The 20,045-nt window shown below is 36.5% G+C and overlaps 1 protein-coding gene across 1 annotated transcript in view; it reads left to right on the forward strand.

The window, feature by feature from the left end:
- Nucleotides 1-19,630, forward strand: part of LanA (laminin subunit alpha) — an 84,899-nt gene extending 65,269 nt beyond the window's left edge. The window contains 20 exon segments of the mRNA XM_067087673.1: nucleotides 38-181; nucleotides 698-897; nucleotides 1,674-1,882; nucleotides 2,565-2,806; nucleotides 3,681-3,910; nucleotides 4,698-4,988; nucleotides 6,269-6,437; nucleotides 6,574-6,729; nucleotides 7,052-7,276; nucleotides 7,448-7,667; nucleotides 8,326-8,425; nucleotides 9,665-9,906; nucleotides 11,601-11,816; nucleotides 12,263-12,367; nucleotides 14,158-14,187; nucleotides 16,207-16,373; nucleotides 16,763-16,945; nucleotides 17,734-17,953; nucleotides 18,363-18,590; nucleotides 18,832-19,630. Coding sequence (XP_066943774.1) covers nucleotides 38-181; nucleotides 698-897; nucleotides 1,674-1,882; nucleotides 2,565-2,806; nucleotides 3,681-3,910; nucleotides 4,698-4,988; nucleotides 6,269-6,437; nucleotides 6,574-6,729; nucleotides 7,052-7,276; nucleotides 7,448-7,667; nucleotides 8,326-8,425; nucleotides 9,665-9,906; nucleotides 11,601-11,816; nucleotides 12,263-12,367; nucleotides 14,158-14,187; nucleotides 16,207-16,373; nucleotides 16,763-16,945; nucleotides 17,734-17,953; nucleotides 18,363-18,590; nucleotides 18,832-19,097 — 3,843 coding nt within the window. The 3' untranslated portion in view covers nucleotides 19,098-19,630.
- Nucleotides 19,631-20,045: the final 415 nt, after the last annotated feature.

Here is a 20,045-nt window from a genome sequence, read left to right on the forward strand (position 1 = left end):
ACCACTAACTAACCATGCGACAACTTCTGTTTTCCAGGCCGATGAACTGGACGACTTGCTGGCAGATACTCGTCAGATAGCTGAAAATGCTCTGAGAGCCGCGAATGCTTATAACAATATCGTTATTGCTATCGATGACGCTTACAATGCCTCTGTTGTTGCCAAGAAATCTGCTATGAGGGTAAGTAGTACTATCGTGATTTTTACTTTGGTTCTTTCGCTGTTGTTGTACTGTATATTTGTAATTGATTGTTTTATTGTAAGTTATTGCATAAATCATTATTAATAGGGGATAAGGGCTAAGTATAAGAAATAGGCCTAAGAGGAGAGTGGGAAAGAACATCGTACTAAAGCTTAAGGAAAGATAAACTGTTAAGATAATGTGTAGACAGCCTTTACTCTGGTCATCAGATGGCTAATGATAAAGAGTTCGGTCTCCTTTCTTGTGTTCTTGAGTGTTTTAGAAAACTTGCTTAACTTATTGATCGTTCTGACATTCATATATTCAACTTTCATGACTTTATGATCTCGATGATAATCACATTCTGGTCGAAACCCACGTTGAGAGGGAAAGTGTGCCCTAAACCTCACAAAACGATGCTTTTTTTTTTTTTTTTTTTACTGCTGACTTTAAAGTAAATGTCCTTCAAATGATTCATTGATTGCTCTACTATACTGGAATCTTTTTTTTATCTAGGCTGTTGAGATGTCTGAAGGTATCAGTGACCAAGCCCTGGATTCCCAGAAGAAGTCTGAAGAAAAGTATGGACTTGCTGAGCTGAGGGTGGTTCAAGTTGAAAGTGAACTTCGTCCTCAGTTGATCAGTGCCCAGAAAGATGTACAAAATCTGAAAGATATAAATGTATACATCAGTGGCTCCTTAGCTGTCATTGACAGGTAAGTGTAGCTTAGTCTTAGAAACACTCTGTTAAAAACCAAATCAGCTACCCCCTTTTGCATGCCGTCAGTCTGTGATTATGCCATATTTCCAGGGCTTTTACACGAGAAAGGAAGTGAGATAACTGTTAAACTGTCATCAGGAAAACCTAACTACTTTCTCTAAGTGGACATTAATGCTGAAACTTGAAATTCGCTTTCGCAATATTGTATGATGAAATTAAATTGGTAAACCAGAGCTGAAGGGGAAAAATGAATTTGACAGTAATGAATACAAACAAAAAACCAAACGAAATTAGGAAATTTGTTCTATCATGTGGTCTCATTGATCTGGTTACGGAAAAACAATAGATTAATTCGTTAATATAAAATGCAGTGAGTTTTCATGGGAAGGGTATCAAAACTAGTGCTGTGTATGGATTCTCCAAGTTGTGAACTATCTTTTAGACATTTTAATGCTTTTGTCACTGCTATTTATATTGTATTTTGTACTATTCCTTTTAAAAAGATAACCACTGATTCTGTCTGCAGTTTGGTATGTTTTACAGAGGAGAGACAAGTTTTGTTTTATAAATCACTAATTCCGGTTAGCTTTGAATCTATACACAGTTAGAGAGAAGAGAAAACAAGATATAGCTAAAAAGTATTACTGTGCTGATAAAATTTACTGTTTCGTACAACCTAAATCCATTATCTCTTTTTATCCATTTTTACTCCCCCAAAAATCAGACGATTTTAGTCCAACATTCATTCATTTTTTCTTTATAAAATTTCAGTGGACTAGAGTCCCTCCAAGCATCATCTATTTCTGAAGAAGCTGCAAATCTGAAAGGGAGTGCAGTTGAGTCCAGGGAAAGCGCCAACGAGGCCATTCTCAACATTGCAAACATTGAGGACCAGTTACCCCAAGCAGCTGAAGAGGCACGTGCATTAAGGAGAAATATTGCAGAAGGAGAGAAAGCTATCCAGCTCGCGTACAAACAAGGTGTGTAGGGACCAACCAGGTTATGATAATTCTTTACGGTACCACACTTCCATGGTATTTTTGAAAAAGTCCAGAATGAATGCGAGACCAGTTATGTCAACCGTTTATGTGAATTGTAAAGTTTTCGAAACCTTGCTGTGTCACTTTAATTACTATCAGTGTCTCTGATATATTTAGAGTAAATTTATAAGATATTGATCATGGTATTTCAGCTCAGTGGAAAGAAAAGGCAGAGATAATTTAAAGACTCGTGCCATTGTAATGGTGCATCACTTTGCTGGTATAAAGCACTAGCTTTTCTCAAATGGCTGTTTTCCTAACTGACACACCTCATTTTCCGAAGCTTGTATTTTCATATATTCTTCGTGTCTCCAGCTGTTGAACTAAGTATCATGTTAGCTCTGTCACTTCAGACCTGCAAGTATTACCATATCAAGAAAAGAATTTATTTTAACTACAGTATTTAACAATGAGCAGCTATAAAATAAACTACCTGACACTCTAAGGCCATTCACCGGACTACTTTCCCTTTTCTTGCCTTTCAGGCATCAGCCAGAAATTCCACTCTATTCATGCATATCTTTCAGTAAATGGATCTGGCTTCTGGATCCCATCCTTAGCTCATATTAAGTGGAACTTACCGTTGGATCCTTTTCCATATAACTTTCTAAATGCATTTCAGTTGAACAAGTCGAGCAAGTTGTCCCCGAAATGGTGGAGCTTGCCAGTACCCTTCGTACCAGGAAAGACGCCATCCAGGCCAAAGGAATTGACGTTGGCGATCGGCTGGAGAAGCTGAGAGACACCATCAAGAAGACTCGAGAACTTGCTAACAAGATTAAAGTGGGAGTTTCATTCTTACCCAACACAACACTAGAACTGCAAAATCCTGAAGACCTGTCTAAGGCTGCTACAGCTACAAAGGTACGTTAACGTGGTACTGATTCTGTAGGTTGACTTCTCAAACAATATACTGTACAGTTATATTTTTTTAGGAATTCAGTATTACTCACTGATTCCCAAGGTGGTTCAAGAAAGGAGAAATAAGGAAACATTCTATTTCTGAAGAGGGTCTTATTTACAAGAAGTAAAAACACAATCCGTATCAAGGTGGAATTCCACATGACATTCATTACCATTCACAGCATAACAAAATTAAAGAAATTGTTGTAACTGACATTATCTTCTCGAACCGCCATTTCTATCAGGCATTGAATAAAACTACCAAAAATATGATAAAAAAAAGTCCTGACCTTAATTCCATTGCTTCCTATACAGTAGAACTGCCACGCATCGAATGGCAAGGAATCTACTGCATCTTAAGTTCAACTGCAATCATTGAGTTGATTCTGTATCTTTATTTTACGAAAATATGCTGAAAGCGAATTAGATTTTTACCTGTTTGTGCCTTCACCTAAGAAAACCATCACTGTACATTCAACTTTGCCTAAAAGACCAACACTAACTCGACTCTAAAATAAATTTTTAATAATTACTACAGTCCCATTTGAGTTCTTTACTCTTCGAAGAGTCTCTAACACCTAGATATTATAAATGTCTATAAGCTTTGTCGACAATGGCAGGTACAACTTATATTTAATGCAAAAAAGGCTTATTATCAGACGCATTTGCACAAAGCTGAAGTAAGTCTAATATGATTTTACTCTGATTCTAAACTCAGACAAGTAGAGTATTAAAGCCGTCAGAATCACTCTGAAAGACGTAATTATAGAGACAGAATGTTAACATTCTCTATCTACCCAAAGTACTTCACACGAAATCATCTTACCTTTGGCAGGTATCATTCTATGTGCAAACCACTGAGCCCACAGGCCTTCTTATGTTCATGGGAACGCCAGTTGGAGGTAGCCAAAGAATGAGGCGCTCGCTGAGTGACGACTTTATGGCTCTGGAACTTGATCAAGGATTTCTTCATCTCACGATGGACCTTGGAGCCGGAGCTCACACCATCGAATACAATGACCTTTATCTTGCTGATGGAGTGTGGACTCAGATCGTAGTGGAAAGGTAAGGAAATATAAATACTATTACTGAAAGTTGTGGATTCATGAAAAGATGACAGTGACCTCCATTAATATGTAAAGAGCTGTCTGTACAGGATTGCACTGATATATTGGGGAATGTGAGCCCATGCACAAGAAAAAAACTCATGTAAAAACAAGAGGACAAATAAGAATACTCTGTATCAGTTTACACTGGCAAGTATTTTATAGCTAACTGATCTCTGTTTGGCATATAGCATGATTTCTTTCCACACAGCTGCTAAATACATAAAACAGTGTAGAAATATTTGTCAGAACTGTAGTCTAGACTGCTTTTGGGAGATTGATAGTCTTCCTAGTTCCATTTTCCTCTGTTTTTTTGTACTATTCTTGAATTGATATGATTCCAGAGAGGAAGTAAATGCTAGGTATTAGCATCTCCCCAGATTTAGTGTCAAAGAGAAATCATAAACTGTATTGATAATTTTTCTTGCCTTTTTTGCCATACAACCTTTGCCCCATCAAAAGCTTCATTAACAGAATGGGATATAAAATTATATCCATGTACTATAATTTGGAATATCTCTCCGTTGCGTTAGGGATATCTTTTATGTGTAATGTGCTCAGTGATTAAGGTGCCTACCTTCGTTTCCTTTTGACATGGAAGAAGGGGTACTTATCATAATTCATGTATATTTCATTATTGAAATGTATTAACATTTCTGGTTGGTCTATGCAATTTCAAACGACCTATTGGCTGCAAATACTTCACCATTTTATAGACATTCATTTATTTATTTATTTTTTGTTAGGACGGGCAAAGTGGTGAAATTATCCATCGAACGAGAAGTTAACGGTGAAATCGAGACGCGATCAATTGAGGGGGTTCTTCCTGGAAGGTTCTCTGTGTTCAATCTAGACCCCAAAGTGTCCAAGATATTTGTTGGCGGTATACCTCCGGGCGTAGAGGTCGACAAGTCCATCAGGAGCACATCATTCTTCGGGCAAATAGAGGATCTGAGAATTAACGACCGCCCACTTGGTCTCTGGAATTTCATACATAGTGGAACAAATAACATTTACCAGCGAGGAGCCTTAGAGAGGTATGTTATCCACAAAGGTCTTTTTCTTCGCTGTGCGACACATCGGAAGTAGAAGTTAACCTCACGGTAGGTGGTATATGTTTTGGCAAAAAATGGTCCAGCAAAACTTAACTATTCTGGTCCTAATGAGGAAGTCCCCACTGGCCATTTCTCAATTCAGTGCCTGCTCCTGTTTCCACAGTCCAATTTGGTAATGTTGCCTCAACAACTCTAGTTTTGTCCCAGGAAATAAACGCAACGAGAATTTAACCAAGACTATGTAAAGCTCACGTTCTCGCGGATCATGATCACGAAAATTCAGAATATTTAGTTTCATTGTTTTTAATGATGAAAGTGATTTTACAGTTTATATTTACAGTCATTATGTATGGAGCAAACAGTATCATTGATTTTAAGACATAAATCGGTTAGCCAGGGACCCCTTGAAGATGACCCGCTGCTTTGATGAACAAATTGACACCTTTGGAACTAATGATGATCTACAGTAATGGGGTTGAAGATGTTGAACTCTATAATAAAAAGAAAAATTGGTGACCCACTTCATAAAAATATCCTGCCCAATAATGCAGATTATTATAATGGAACTGTTCACCATCTCTTGAGTACCTGGTACCTCACACTTAGTCGTTCTTGTACTACCTTAACAGTGTGAAACCTGTAATTAGTCATGGACTGCATATTTATTAGTTTTCAATTTAATATTTTGAATTGACATCATGCGTGTTATTTCTTGACTTCCTTTTAAGGAAATTTATACCCTAAATCTTTTTCTTTCCCACTCAGAACTCATTTGAATTTCCTATTGCTTTCATTGGCAGCCAAATAAAAGAACTTTTGATAAGATTTCTTTTTTATGCTTATTAAGATAATTTGGTCTCGAGATGTTTCTGGATTGTAATGGACTAACTACCAACATGCCAGTTAATAATTTTAATGCAGTGTGCTTTATACTACCATTTAGAATGTGCCTTCAAAACCGGATTCACAAATAGTAGTCTTACCCTCCAGTCGGGATAGAAAACAGATCAAAACTAACCAGTCTGATCTATATGTTACTGATGAATGAATTGTTGCTAAAAGTGTTAATTAGTACATAGACTCTTCGTGGAATCATAGTTATATTACACTGAAGCTTAAGTTCATTATTTTTTTAGTTCTTGTCATACTAATTTTTATCAGGAGCATATTTTGTACCTTAGGTTAAACAGGGATTATTGCCTCTAGTGAATTGGTACTCTGTTCTCCAACTCCACAACATTTCATATGCAATTACTTTTCAGAGATAAGCTGGTTGATCTGAAACCAGTAACTGGTTTACGCTTTGATGGCAATGGATACGCGGCCCTTGATACCCGTAATGGATACCGCTTCCAAAAACTGTTCGACATACAGATAGACTTCAAGACTTTTGCTGAGGACGGAATTCTGTTTATGATAGTTAGCGAGAGTGTAAGTGTAAAATTCATCAACCGTCAAAATCCAGTAGGTACTTGTATATTTTCTAAACTTTTCATTATTGGTAAAACCGAAAGAAATTGACGACATTGATTTTGAAGTCATCAACGAGATACATTTTTTCCAACAGGAACAGTACATGAGTGTATCTCTGGAAGAGGGCCACTTGCTCTTCCAGTATGATTTAGGAACTGGTGGTGCGACACTTAGATCAGAAAACACATACAATGATGGACAGTGGCACCACGTGGAAGTGGCTAGGCAACAAAAGGCCGGCGTCCTGAAGGTATGTTAGTGAATCTTTCTTCACTGGGAAATTGACATTAGCAGTATCCAAGTCTGAAGTCATTGCTGGATATTACCAAGATTACAGAAGGAAAGCAAAGTTTCTAACGAAAAATTGGTTGCAAACTTTTGAATGCAAAATCTGTTTTCATGAAGCTGATGAAGGAGTATCAGTAGGAAATTTGCTCTGGAAAATTTACACTTGATAAACACAGTGGCTTTGTAAATGTTCTTTGTAAAGTTTTAACTGAGGCTTGCATATTTTCCATATTGCTACAGTTTTAAAATAAAAATATACAGCCCAATTTCAAATGTTTCCACAGATTGCTCAAGAGACCATTCAAGGAGAATCAGCGGGCAGTGCAACACAGTTCAGAGATATTCCAGAGGTCATGTACTTCGGTGGTTTTCCGGGAGAGCACGAGTTCACAGACATCACTAATGACGATTTCAACGGTTGCATGGACAACGTCATCTTGTCCTCAGTTAATGTTGACCTCACAAAGAGCACAGAGTCCCTTGGCACAGTACCGGGATGTCCAATACAGGTTAGGTCACTGAAATATTAATTTTACACACGATATCTGTTTGTATACTGAAAGCTATACAGGACACAATCATCCCACAGACTTACTGTATACAGTTAATGACCCCGTATTTCCACTTTTATGCAAGAGACACCGAAAGGAGATTAAAAGCAACATTTGCCTGTATTGCAGGTGGCAAGCCTAGTGTCATTTGACATAGAGAATCCAGGCTACGTCAGGTATGACAGCCCCGAGGGAAGCGGTCTGCAGCTCGTCTTCAAGTTCAAAACGGATCAGCCTGATGGAATGATATTCTATGCCTCGACGGCAGATCAGAGCAGCTATCTCTCGCTTTCTATGGCTGAGAGTGCACTCATCCTTCGTGCATTCCCAGGAGGAGAGCTCACCACAGGTAATGTGTATTTTTCATATTTCCAAAGAAATAAAGCAAATAGTGGTGATAAGGTTATTTGAATCTATGCAAATGACTTCAAATATATAGACTCTTAAGGTCTGCCTTTCGCTGAAATTAACATTACCAAGGCTACATAATAAGAGTATTTTATCTTGAATAATTTATCAGCTCAATAGCAGGTTAATTTTATTATATACATTCTGCATCTGTTATCCAGGATCATAAGCAAAGGGTTGTAGGCAAGTTTTTCCACATGACAGTGGAAAAGACAGCAATGATATATTTTTACACTCAAGTAAATTTTCCATAGGGTTAGGGGGACATTACAATCTAGTTGCAGCTTAGGTAATCATAATAGCATCCTTCTTTATGTAAAACACATCAAAACACATGGCCATTAAATACTACAATATCTAGATCACGTGATTTCTTTTATTGTGGTTTATGTACTAGGAAATTAGGTAACTGAGTTATAGTTGCCAATTATATAAAAGAGAGAAAGAGAGAAGATCGAATATCATTGGACTTTACTTTCTTTATAAAACAAATTAAAAAGTTAATTTATTGAAATCTTATTTCTGCCCTTGATTTTCCATAACCCCGGTGATTATGAAAAGTAATGGTATATGTTAAAGATTGTCATTCCCAATTTCAGGTTCATTTGATAAATACAACGACAGTGACTGGCATGTGGTCATTGCAACGCGTGAACATAATGTTCTTCGCCTGGATATTGATGATTACAAATCTTACAGGTAAATTGAGGATCACAACCTTATAATTTTTATAGTTTTGAATCATTACATTTATTTATTACCAGTTAGTTTTAAAGCATTATAATCTAAGTTAATATTTAGGCTCAGCAAGATTTTGGTTTAGAAATTCAGTAAGAAGTTAATAATCATTCTCTTTTAGAAATAAAAATGGAGTTGCATCGCATAAAATTTCGATTAGTACTGTTTTAAATTAAAGTTTCCTGCCAGCACAGATTACAGTGCTGTTGATAAGAAAAGGCCAGTCAGAACTAAATTTTTGATTAAATGAATTTTGATGACTAAATTCATCAAAATTCATTTAATGAAATGAATCCAGAAAGTTATCCTGTTCCGGTGGAAATACAAACCTCAGCGTTACTTGGGCCATAATGTGAGGATTTCAGATGACAGCCTGACTACAAAATTGACGTAAGGAAGAAGCATCTGTAATTCCAGAAGGAAGATAAGATCATCTTACGGGCAGTATATATCCATCCTCGCCGGGCGATTCATGCTTCTTTTTCCAAATCTTCTGTCTAGTCCATTCATAGCTATTTGTTTCATTAATTTTTCTGCATTTTTACTAATTATTTTGTTTTCCACAACTCACCCTGTATGTTCCATCGCTGCCCGTCGAAATGATGAAGGAAGCTTTTTGCTCCAAAACGTCTGAGCTTCCTGGAGTCATGGTCACAAAAAACCCATGAACTTGCATCAGAAGTCCTACAAGTTTTACTAGACCCAAGGATGCTCTTTCTGGCTCCTTTTCTGGCAGTAGTCTATTGCAAGTGAAGCTCTGCTTCCTTCAGCTCTCTCTCAGTCATCTCACTTGCAGTGCATTCTGTCCCGTTTTGTTCGAGCAGTCACATGCTTTCTACTCTAAAAATGGCAAATGCCTTTATTTTCTAAAAACACATCAGTATGTTAGGAGAACATTATTATTCTAGAACACAAAGCTATTATGCACATTAAAGTATCGTTTCTTTTTCTTCTAACTTATTGTCAATTTAGGAATGAAACTGAATGATTTGGCCGTTGCTTTTTGAATGAGAGTTAATTTAGGAGTGTTCTTCACCCTCTTGGAGTTTCAAATACTGTTTTCTTACTTATTCCATTTTGTTTTTTGCTTTTTTTTTTTTAATTCCAAAGTAATATCTATAATAAAGCAGTGATGCGTGTTCTGCGAGCATAAAAAATGATTTATATCTTGAGATGTTACTGTTCAATCATTATTTACAGGGTCGACGTGCAAAAACGGGCCATTCCACTCGACGGTCCGGTGTTCTTTGGTGGCGTACCAGACACATACAGCATTGCTGCGGCAGCCTCTGCAACCGACACTAATTTCTACGGGTGCATTGGAGATGCAACTCTCAATGGGCGTATTGTCAACTTCGCTCAGAGCACAGAGCGCCCAAGAGCTCTTCTGCAGAAGTGTCCGATATTCAGGAGTACTACTGTCTTCCAGACTCCGTCTTTGGGTATGGCTACGATGATGACAATGCAAAAACTTCTCATAGATTTGGTTTTCGAGATAAATGCCCAATTTTTTAGCATGCTGGGGTACATGCAACACTGGTTTATGGCATGGTAATGTCAAAGATAATGTTCAGTGAGAGTAATGGTCCGCAAGGAACTTTTAATAAAGCTACAAAATTTATATTGCACATAATACTGTAGTGCCAGTTTGCCTGAAAATAAGCTTAGATAAGGCATTTGAAGTTAGAACCTGAGCTTTTAGGAATGAACACAGTCCCAAATAAGGGTAAAGATAGAAATGATTTAGTTACAGAACTTCACTTCGTAAAAATCTTTTGAATGAATGGTAGTGCCCTTGATATTCATTTTAGGTACTTGCAATATCAGTAACATCGTATAGCCAGTGATTAAACTATTGCTCTTTCATGACAAGAGATGTGATGTGCTTAAAGGAGAATAATGAGTACGGTATGCATGGAATGGCAAAACGAATTGCTGTTTATTGTTGGTTTCTACAAATTCATGTTTTTTTTTATTTTTCGATTTTTTCACATATGGAAGTTTGTAAAACAAATCTGTAGCAGTTTTGGGTTGTTCCGTGTGACTTAGTGTTCATGCTGGATAATAATAATAATAATAATAATAATAATAATAATAATAATAATAATAATACTTCTCAAGAATATACATGAGGCAGCTATAAAATAGAACATGGGTAAGTAAGAAGCCAGTCATCAATCCAGTTAAAGGTGACTTTACTTTAAAATTTGTTTTGTTTGGCATTTGAAGGTTTTTAGTTGTTTAAAGTCTCCATTAGTTTTTGGTATGCATGATTTAATATTATCTACGAAGTAAATCTAAAGAGTCTTGTGTCCTGTTCTAATCCATTACATCAACGTTAACGAATTCCTTGATGACCGTGCAAGTTTTTGGTAGTACTAGTAATAGATTTTCCCACAATGGAAGCATCCCTAGTTGATGTTGATTTTCTGTTTTGTTTTACCTGCCAGTTCGCTTCAGTGAATATTAAGCATAAGATGCTTCATTATAGGAGTTTTGAATTCATACAGGCTGCTTTCCGAGTAAATCCCCTTGCTGGCATAATGTTTTATCGGTTGAGACAGAGAAGCTTCAATCACGATTTCTGTAACGTATTGCCTTTGACATTCAAATAAATTTCTTGCATATTTATTGTGTTAGGTACCATGCATGTGTCTGACACGACTGTAAAGTGATTCTAGATCGAACAAAACTGATAGGTATTTTTAAATTAAGAAAAAATTGAAAGAACTTTAGATTGAAAGATGTTGCCGTAATTTAAGACATCTTGAGAGATATTAATTAAACGTAGCATTATGCCTTGCAACCTGAAACTTAATATTGTAGAAGTTGATAAAGTATTGTAGCAGTTAATAACGTCAAACAGTCAGCTTTAACATATATGTAATCTGAAGCAAGTCAAAGATGTAAAGCATTCCACTTTCCTATATTCGACTCAATAACTGTTTTTGGATTTATCACGCTCATATTTTTATGAACATACTATGTCAAGAATTTACACATTTTTGTCTTTGTTTCTTTAACTGATGTGTGAATGCTGACTGCATTAACCTTGTATGTCCCATAAATGTCTCTCTCCCATCAATAAGCATTGGCATTGCTGCTTGTTGCCTGAACGCCAAACTTGAAATTGCAGGAGAGAGGAGAAGAAATATTAGTGACGTCATCGACGTGCCAATCATCGCACGAGGCACGCTGCCACCAGTGGACTTAGAGTCAGAGCCAGAGGAAGAATCAGAAGAATACGATTATGGCACAAGCCAAGAGTTGTTCAGTGTTTCACATAGACCAACCTTGCACCCAGTAACCTTGATTCCTCCTACTAGCACCTTTAAATCCGTCTTTATTACTGGTAAAGTAGTTGTACACAACATTAGTGTGGTACGGTACAACGTCGTTTTTGTGTTTTTCGTATTGTTTTTGTATCATAAATTACTAAATCTTGCTAAAATTTTGTTGTTTGTCATTCCAAACCACTGTGATTTTTAACCCTTCTGTTTGTCAATCAGAGTCCACCAATTTTATTTCATTTACACATATCTAATTGAATTTTTCTGTTGCTTTTGACTAAAAGGACAAAATTTTACATTTTTGAGTATTTATGTCTTGGAAAGTTCACAACACAGTCACACGCAGTTTCGTAGACACCACTGACAAGTGCCTTTTGTTTAATACTCCTGCCAGTCTTTCATCTACAGCATAAGGTTACTTCTGGCGAAGAAGCAGTTTTTAATAGAAACCTTTTAATTCATTTTTTAAAACTAGGAATTCTTTAATTTTCACTTTCACTTCCCACAGAGGAAACTCGTCCTTCAGTGACGCAACCAATCCTCCGAGATCGTTGTGCTCTCCCAGTCGAACCAGCAACAGAAGAAATCGATGAAACCTCTGGGTTCAGATTCGGTAAGTTAACTACGACGCTGTATTTTCTATGTACAGTATTAAAAACAAAAAATGCTTTTCAATAAATAAGAGGTGTTCTTATTAGCTATGGAGCGGTTAAAATAAAACTGCCTCAAGCGAAACCTGTCTCATCCAAGCATGACTTTACTCAGCTATTGTAAATGTACTGTACATATGAGTCATTTTAAATTCTCTGATACCCTTTCAGAGTTTTATATTTTTAAAGGTACTATACACTTTGCTTTAAGCATAATTGCTTTTAATGCACTTCTGAGCATTCCTAAAATGAAAATGGACGCAAGTGGCAGTGACTGTAAAGATAATTAAAGAAAAGTATAGGAAAATATAAAATAGAAAGTAAAATTGTATTTGTCATCAAAGTTGGCAGAAGCTGACATTGTGAAAAAACATAAAATATAAAAAACAACGGTTGTTAAAACGTATAAGGTTGGGAAGATAGACTGACCTTTAGGAGAACTGCTGTTGAATGGGCAATGCATTTCAGTCCGTTCAAATTGGTAAGAGATTCTCCCCGAAGTTACCTGCTTACCTCTTTCTCCATGTTGCAAATACTGTAATACCTAAATGAAGTTAAACATACCAGCTATGATAATCTTCCTGCCACATTAATGTTCTCCGCCGTATACAATGAATCCTTCTGTCACTCAGAGTAGACGGCAGAAATGCAATTTTTGCCCTACTTAGGGGTCAAGCAACAAGGGGGCAGTGACCAAGCAAAGCTTTCATTTTGATAGTGAAACAATGTTTGTATTTGAGATTTAATCTGCATCCAAAATTTGTTTTTAAGCAGAAAGAGGCGAGCGAAGGAAAAGTCTTTCGCATACTCAGAACACACTTACTTCATCGTAGTTCATCAGTTATACGAGGGTAGTCAGTTGACAGGTGTAACGGTTTAAAAGTGGCAGAAGGAACAGAGTCAGAAATACACCAATTTTTGTGTCGGTTCCCTTACTTCATTTAGTATTCATAGCTGAACTAAGTTACCAACCGACCCTGTACCTAACTGAAGAAAAACAGCATAAAAAGTTAATAATAGCTTTAGATATAAATCTACAGTTAAACCTCCTTTTTTTTTACCAATTCATTCGTAAGGAGAAAATTCGCCTAATATCCACTTGGGCCACTTTGGCCACTTACAGCATTTCTTTCACGTCCACGCGCAATGGATTCAAAACATGCTAAAGAATTTATTTACACATTTAGGCTGTTACATTCAGCTTCTATAGCTGGAAGATATTGCTTATATTGCTGTCGAATTTTAAAGCATCCATACATTAATAGTGCCACGAGGTGACACGTTGTAAATACAATCATGTTTCATCTGGTAAAATGCTTACAGTTTAGCTTGAAATTCTGTAGCCATAAAAGTATCTTAACTTTAATCTTGCAGTTTACCCTATTGTGCTTTTTACTTTTTCCGTTATTGGCTTAATTTCCTTAACTCCTAAAATATGTAAAAGTTCATCTTTGGAGAAAAAATTAATAAAGGACTGTCCTTATTACTTTGCTATGTGGTAATCCCTTCCCTGCTTATGCAGTTATGTCGCTGTCATAAAAACAGTAAGCTTTCTTGAAAATGCTCTTTCAAACAGCATTTAATTATCTTATGAAGTAATATAAGGACACACTGTACACTGAATGCTTACACACGCATCTCTGCGTAAGATCTCTTTGCAAAGAAAACTTTGTTTTCGATTCCATGACTCATCCACTTAAACTGTAAATATTTTGAAATTTTCCACTATTATTTAGTTATTTTTACTTCCTAGATCCTGAATACTCTGGTGGATATAACTTTGGTGAGTTATTTGAAGTTTGCTTATGAAGTTACCTGGTGTGCAATTTTTAGCCTTTCCTCTGCATCATGGACAGAGCATTGCCATAGCTTAGTGCTTCAAGCATAGGAAAGGCCATTCAACTTCGTTGCAATTAACGATTTATTTAGTCACAGTTCTTTCTCTTGATATAAGACTGCATTGTCAGTCTTCGTTAACGTGAGTATGAATTAGCCTTCCCAGCTAGAGGTACAGTCAGATGACATGCCATCCATGTTGTGGTTTGATGATGTGTGAAATTTATCTTGAGAATTCCATCAAGACTTGTTTGATTCTGCATGATAATTGACTTTGTTATCTTTAACAAGGATGTACCTTAGGTTTGTTAGTTAATCTCCAGGCATCTGTAAAGCATATAAAATACTGGGGCTGTTACAGAGATTTTGCTTTGTATTGTGAATCTCAAGAGAAAATCTCCGTCTTAGCTGTTATTCAGATAGTACTGTATTGTGATACTTCCAGTGACCGAAATTTTTCTGCCCTATTGAACATCTTCTCTGCTCTGGCGAAACCCCCGTCTATATATATATATTTTTTTTTAATGCATGATTTGTTTTTGTAAAACTGTTATAAACACATTTGGAATTGTGCTTCTTTTCCCCAATATTTAAATTATGATTCAAGTTACACTTGTGTCTTCATGCTAACTTGCTTTTGAGGTTGTGATGTGCATATTGTCATGTGAATATTTGCCATAAATTCTTTCTGTGCAAGACATGAATGAAGCCATGGCTAAATTACGGTTGTATTTTTATGCATAGAAATGGAAAAATCAGCACTCACGGGGGCTGATAACAGCTTTTATTTAGGTGCCAGTTCAGTTGAAAATCTTCATTTCTACAGTCACACAATGTACAACATACATCTTAGCAGCTGAAATACAATAGGTCAGGCGATTTATCATGAATATCTTTTTCGGAATGGAATAACAGAATTTACTCATGCTGTCGGCAATTAGTCTGTGAACTTTCTTCGTTTAAGAGTCAATTATTTTCCCATACAAAGAGGATGATTTTCCTTGAGATATAGCTAAACTTACTTCATAATGTTAAGCTTAACAGAGTTTTCATATTTACTCATTTCTTTTTTAGTAAGATTAAGTTAAGCTACGAACTCATATGTTTTACTTAATGTAGCTTTCAACCTAGTTCCTAGTGTTGGTTTTATTCTGGAGTTTTCACTTTTTTTTATTTTGAATTCTTTAAACATTAGTTTTTCCTATACCCAAGGACGTTTTAATTTTTACAGACTGTATGAGAGCGTGTTCAGTATTATGTTATTATCTCCTTATGGTATAGTTTGTGAACAATTTTCAAAAAACCAGCGAAGATAAGGAAAACTGCCGATAATTAATCAGAGTTCGAAACAAAGACCATGAGATTCCCGTTACCGGATTGTACTTCTATATTACTAATTTTTTTATCCCGGTCTGTAACTTATTGCTACCCTATTGTCATTCATCACTCACCGCTTCCAAATTCCCTCCTAGGAACCTACAGTACTGATTCTCTATTTAGGGAAGACACTAATGTTTTGAAGAAAACTGTCAGATCCACACTCAGAACTGTTTCATGCAGTTAATACCATCTATACACTTAATTGCGTGGTAAAGCTATTGTTTATTTACCAGCCAATTAACTGTATGGATGGCACTGATCAGATTCGCTTGAATATTATTCTTATCTACAATCAGACTAGAAACATGAAGAGCCACAGCTCACTAAATGTACCTTCAAAGACTTTCTATATTATATCATTATTGCATGGATGTTTCAAAGCTGTGCTTTTATAACGCCATTATATAATGAGGTTTTAATCATATACAAAAATTTGTGGCTTAAAATTCGCCAGGATTGACATGCGTTCAATGAAATGGTGCACAACTGTAAAAAATTATTTCTGTTATGAAATACATTCTGTAAGACATATTTACTACCTAGCTTAAAGAACTTCCTTACTAGAAAAAATTGTGCAATTTTACAGGGAGCAAAAGGTTCAGCCGTATTGAGTTTGCTGTTCTACCTGATAATGCTCGAGCAGATTTCAAATTTTCATTTGATATGAAGACGTCAGCAGATGAAGGTATCATCTTCTATGGTGCCAGTAGTACACATCGAGATTATGTAACTTTCTATCTCAAGGACGGCAAGGTAAGATTCATCTGCATTTGATCTTCACTGTTCAGTTTTATTGAAGTTCATTAGTGAAGGAAAACTCTGTAAAGTAAGTTTGACTGGTTAGTTAGTTGAAAAGCTGTTCCTTGCACAGCTAATGTCATACTTTTCATTAGTGAAGGAAAACTCTGTAAAGCAAGTTTGACTGGTTAATTCAAAAGCTGTTCCTTGGACAGCTAATGTCATACTTTTCATTAGTGAAGGAAAACTCTGTAAAGTAAGTTTGACTGGTTAGTTCAAAAGCTGTTCCTTGGACAGTTAATGTCATACTTTGCTATGAAGAAGTGTTTCACAAATCAGATGAATTGCTAATTGAGGATGATTTTAGTGGAACTGTTATATAATTCAGTTTTGTTTTCCCCTAGCTTGTGTTTAGCTTCAACCCTGGCACTGGTGCTGCACTGATGAGAGGCATACAGCCTGTTAATGACGGCCAGTGGCATACCGTAGTTGTTGAGAGGCGTGGAGACTATGGCGTGCTCTATGTGGATGGCTATCTTGTATCAAATGGCACCAGCAAAGGCGAATCCAAGTTCATTGACTTAGAGGTAGGAATTCCATCTTGTTTAAGGTAACATTTTATAAGCATCCTCTAGGATGGGCAGTGGATATTCAAAAGCTGTTAATATTACACATTTTAAAAACTGTAGGTACATCTCCACCTTTTCTTTTTTGTCCCGGTGACATCATCCACAAGTGATTGCTGTTGGCAAGAAAGTTTGGTAACCCTTACGTAACATTAGGGACATTCCACCAACATCTAACTCATTTCACCATTTAACTAATTAGTTACATTTCCAGATTAGTATCCAAATCTTACTCCAGGGGAACAGAATGAGTTTGTAATCCTTACATCTTTGGATTCCCTGTTAGCCTGTGATACAGACTATAGCTCAGCAAGCAGTGAATAATTTGGAAACTAAACCCAGAACTTTCCTCCCACTCGGATAAATTAATAACATGGCAGACTTAGGTACAATACCATTCTTGTTTATCTGGATAACCTCTCTTTACTTTCGACTCTGATAAGGTAAAAATTGTATACCGTATAAATTAAAAATAAGGCAAAAAATGTTTCATAGATCCAAGACGCTGCCTTGAATCAAGGTCTTTTCTTCCTTAACTCGGTTGTATTATAAGACTCCTCAACTGGAGAGCAAAGTTTGAATTTGAATATAGGTCGGTTTAATGGTGGGGTCCCTCACCTCTTAAAACCACAAGGTCTTCTGGGGTCATCCTAAAGAAATAAAGGCAGTTTGTACCCATGAAACACCATTTACTTTTAAAAATTATTAGTATTGATCGATAACAACAGTACTAAAATTTTTCATCACAGTCACCATACTACTACGGTGGACTCAATCCAGAAGTTACTGAACTGGTTCGCCAGAATACAGAAAACACCGAATTGTCATTTAATGGATGTCTGAGAAACATTCGAATGAACAATAATCGTCTTGGCGGTAAACACGAGGCCCACAGTCTCAATCGTTGTTCTGACAAAGTTGAACCCGGTGTCTTCTTCGGAGATGGGCTTCGTTCACACGTCATTCTTAGTAAGTATCTACTTCCTTTTTCCAGAGACTTCACTGCAACTGTTAGTTGTCCGTGTGCTCTATTAGCATGACTTTTCAGTAGAATTATACCCTTCCCATTAAATTCAGCAAAGGCTATTCACCTATTTCAGGGTACCAGCGTATTTTCTATAACAATGAAATAAGAAAGTTAATTACTGCTTTTGATATTGAACAGGCTACTAATTAAAAATATTAGAACAAGTGCTGTTTAGGTTCATCTTCTGACAGAAACTAGGAAACTTATTGTGCCCTCTTCAATATCTTGACAAAAGTATAACTGACAAACGTTAATTGAACATTTGATTACATAGACCTGAATGATTTCGAGATTCAAAATAAAGAAAAATCTTGTGTTAGCAGATCAGAAACCTTCCTGTCATAATTTCAGATAAACGCTTCAGTGTCGGTCGCGTTTTCGAAATGTCTCTCGACGTCAAACCAAGAAAGAACAGCGGAGTGATAATGTCCGTGCATGGTCGGCGAGATTTCGTCTTGCTCCAGCTGAAAGATGGCGCCATTGAGTTCAGCGTGGACAATGGCAAAGGCGTCATCACTGCGAGATACACGCTGCCATCTCCATGGATGATATGTGATGGAGAATGGCACACGATTCAAGGTACTGTACAGTGATGGCGTTTGTAAAAAGTGCTGTTTCATTATTTATAAAATTAGGAATTTCCTTTAGACAGGAGTTCCTGAGAAAGTCTTTCCTTCTGACTGTCATTCCATATTTAGGTCTAGCATCTGTAAAACTGCACAAAACTTCAACAAAAGCCTGCTTATGTTCTAGTAAACAGGCCTCTCTCTCTCTCTCTCTCTCTGACTTTTCCTTTTTACTCATCATCTTCTGTTTACAGTTATCAAGACCAAGAATATTGCCATGCTTGTCGTGGATGGAATCTCCACAAATCCCGTCAAAGGCAAGATAGGGGCGACATCTACCGACACCAAGCATCCCTTATTCCTGGGTTCGCAGCCTCGCATCTCAGCGAGACGCGGAGAGGCCACGGATGAGAAGTTCGTCGGATGTGTCCGAAACGTCACAATCAAGAATGCCCCGGCTGACTTGGCATTCGCTACATTCGTCGGAAATGTGGATGCTGGATCTTGCCCAACAATATAATAGGCCTACACCTTTCCTTTGCAACATGGATGCATATTTTTTTACGATCTTCTCCTATTCAGCCAGCAATACTTTTTTTTTAAATTCAAGATTCATAAAGCACCTTTCATGGAACTGAACACTATACGAAGAAATATCATCAGTCTACAAAACCTCTGGTTTCCAGAATGTAAATTTAAATCTTAAGAGGACAGCATTCACACTATGAAGCTGTGAGTGATTCTGTCTGGAAATCAACGATAAGTGAATTTAAAAATGTTCGGTGCAAGTTTTGTAACTACATTTGGAAGAGGTGTTCAGAATATCATAAAATATGCATCTTTATCTGAAAAATCAATAATGTCCATCTGCTATCAATAAATAATCCTTGCGTGTTGTTTCTTTTGGTTTATCTTTTGGCATTATCTCATAGGTAATTAGTGATTTTGCATACGCTATTAGATTTTGGGAATTTGGCTTTTTTTTTTTTAGATAAATTTTGTTTCACTTTGGTGGAAAGAAGTGTGTTTTTTACTGAATAAATTCAAAATTTTGATGTCGTTTCAATACCATTATGTGTTATGTTCTATACTGTATATTTTTAATTATAAAATCGCCTTTCGTTGTTGATGGATTTTGGATAAATTTAAATATTTAAAAAAACGTTGTTACTATGAATTGTTATGTTAAGCTGCTGGAGCCGTCGTCATAAGGAAGAAGTCGAGGTCACTTCCCTTACTGTCTGCTGAAAACTCGTGCAGTGTTCACTCTGGTGTTGAGTCATTTTTCCAGTGAGGACAAGTCGTGTTTTTTTCTTTTTCTTTTTACGGAACTTTTCATTAATCTAATCCCTGTAGCGTGAGCTAATTACATGTTCCTGAGCTTTTTCTCCAGACCTGTTAAGTTAATTGTTCAATTAATCTTATCCGGCCTTCCAAACCCAATTTTTAACTAAGTTATCTCCTAAAG

This window comes from Macrobrachium rosenbergii, chromosome 44, assembly GCF_040412425.1.
Source record: "Macrobrachium rosenbergii isolate ZJJX-2024 chromosome 44, ASM4041242v1, whole genome shotgun sequence".
Taxonomy (NCBI): Eukaryota; Metazoa; Arthropoda; class Malacostraca; order Decapoda; family Palaemonidae; genus Macrobrachium; species Macrobrachium rosenbergii.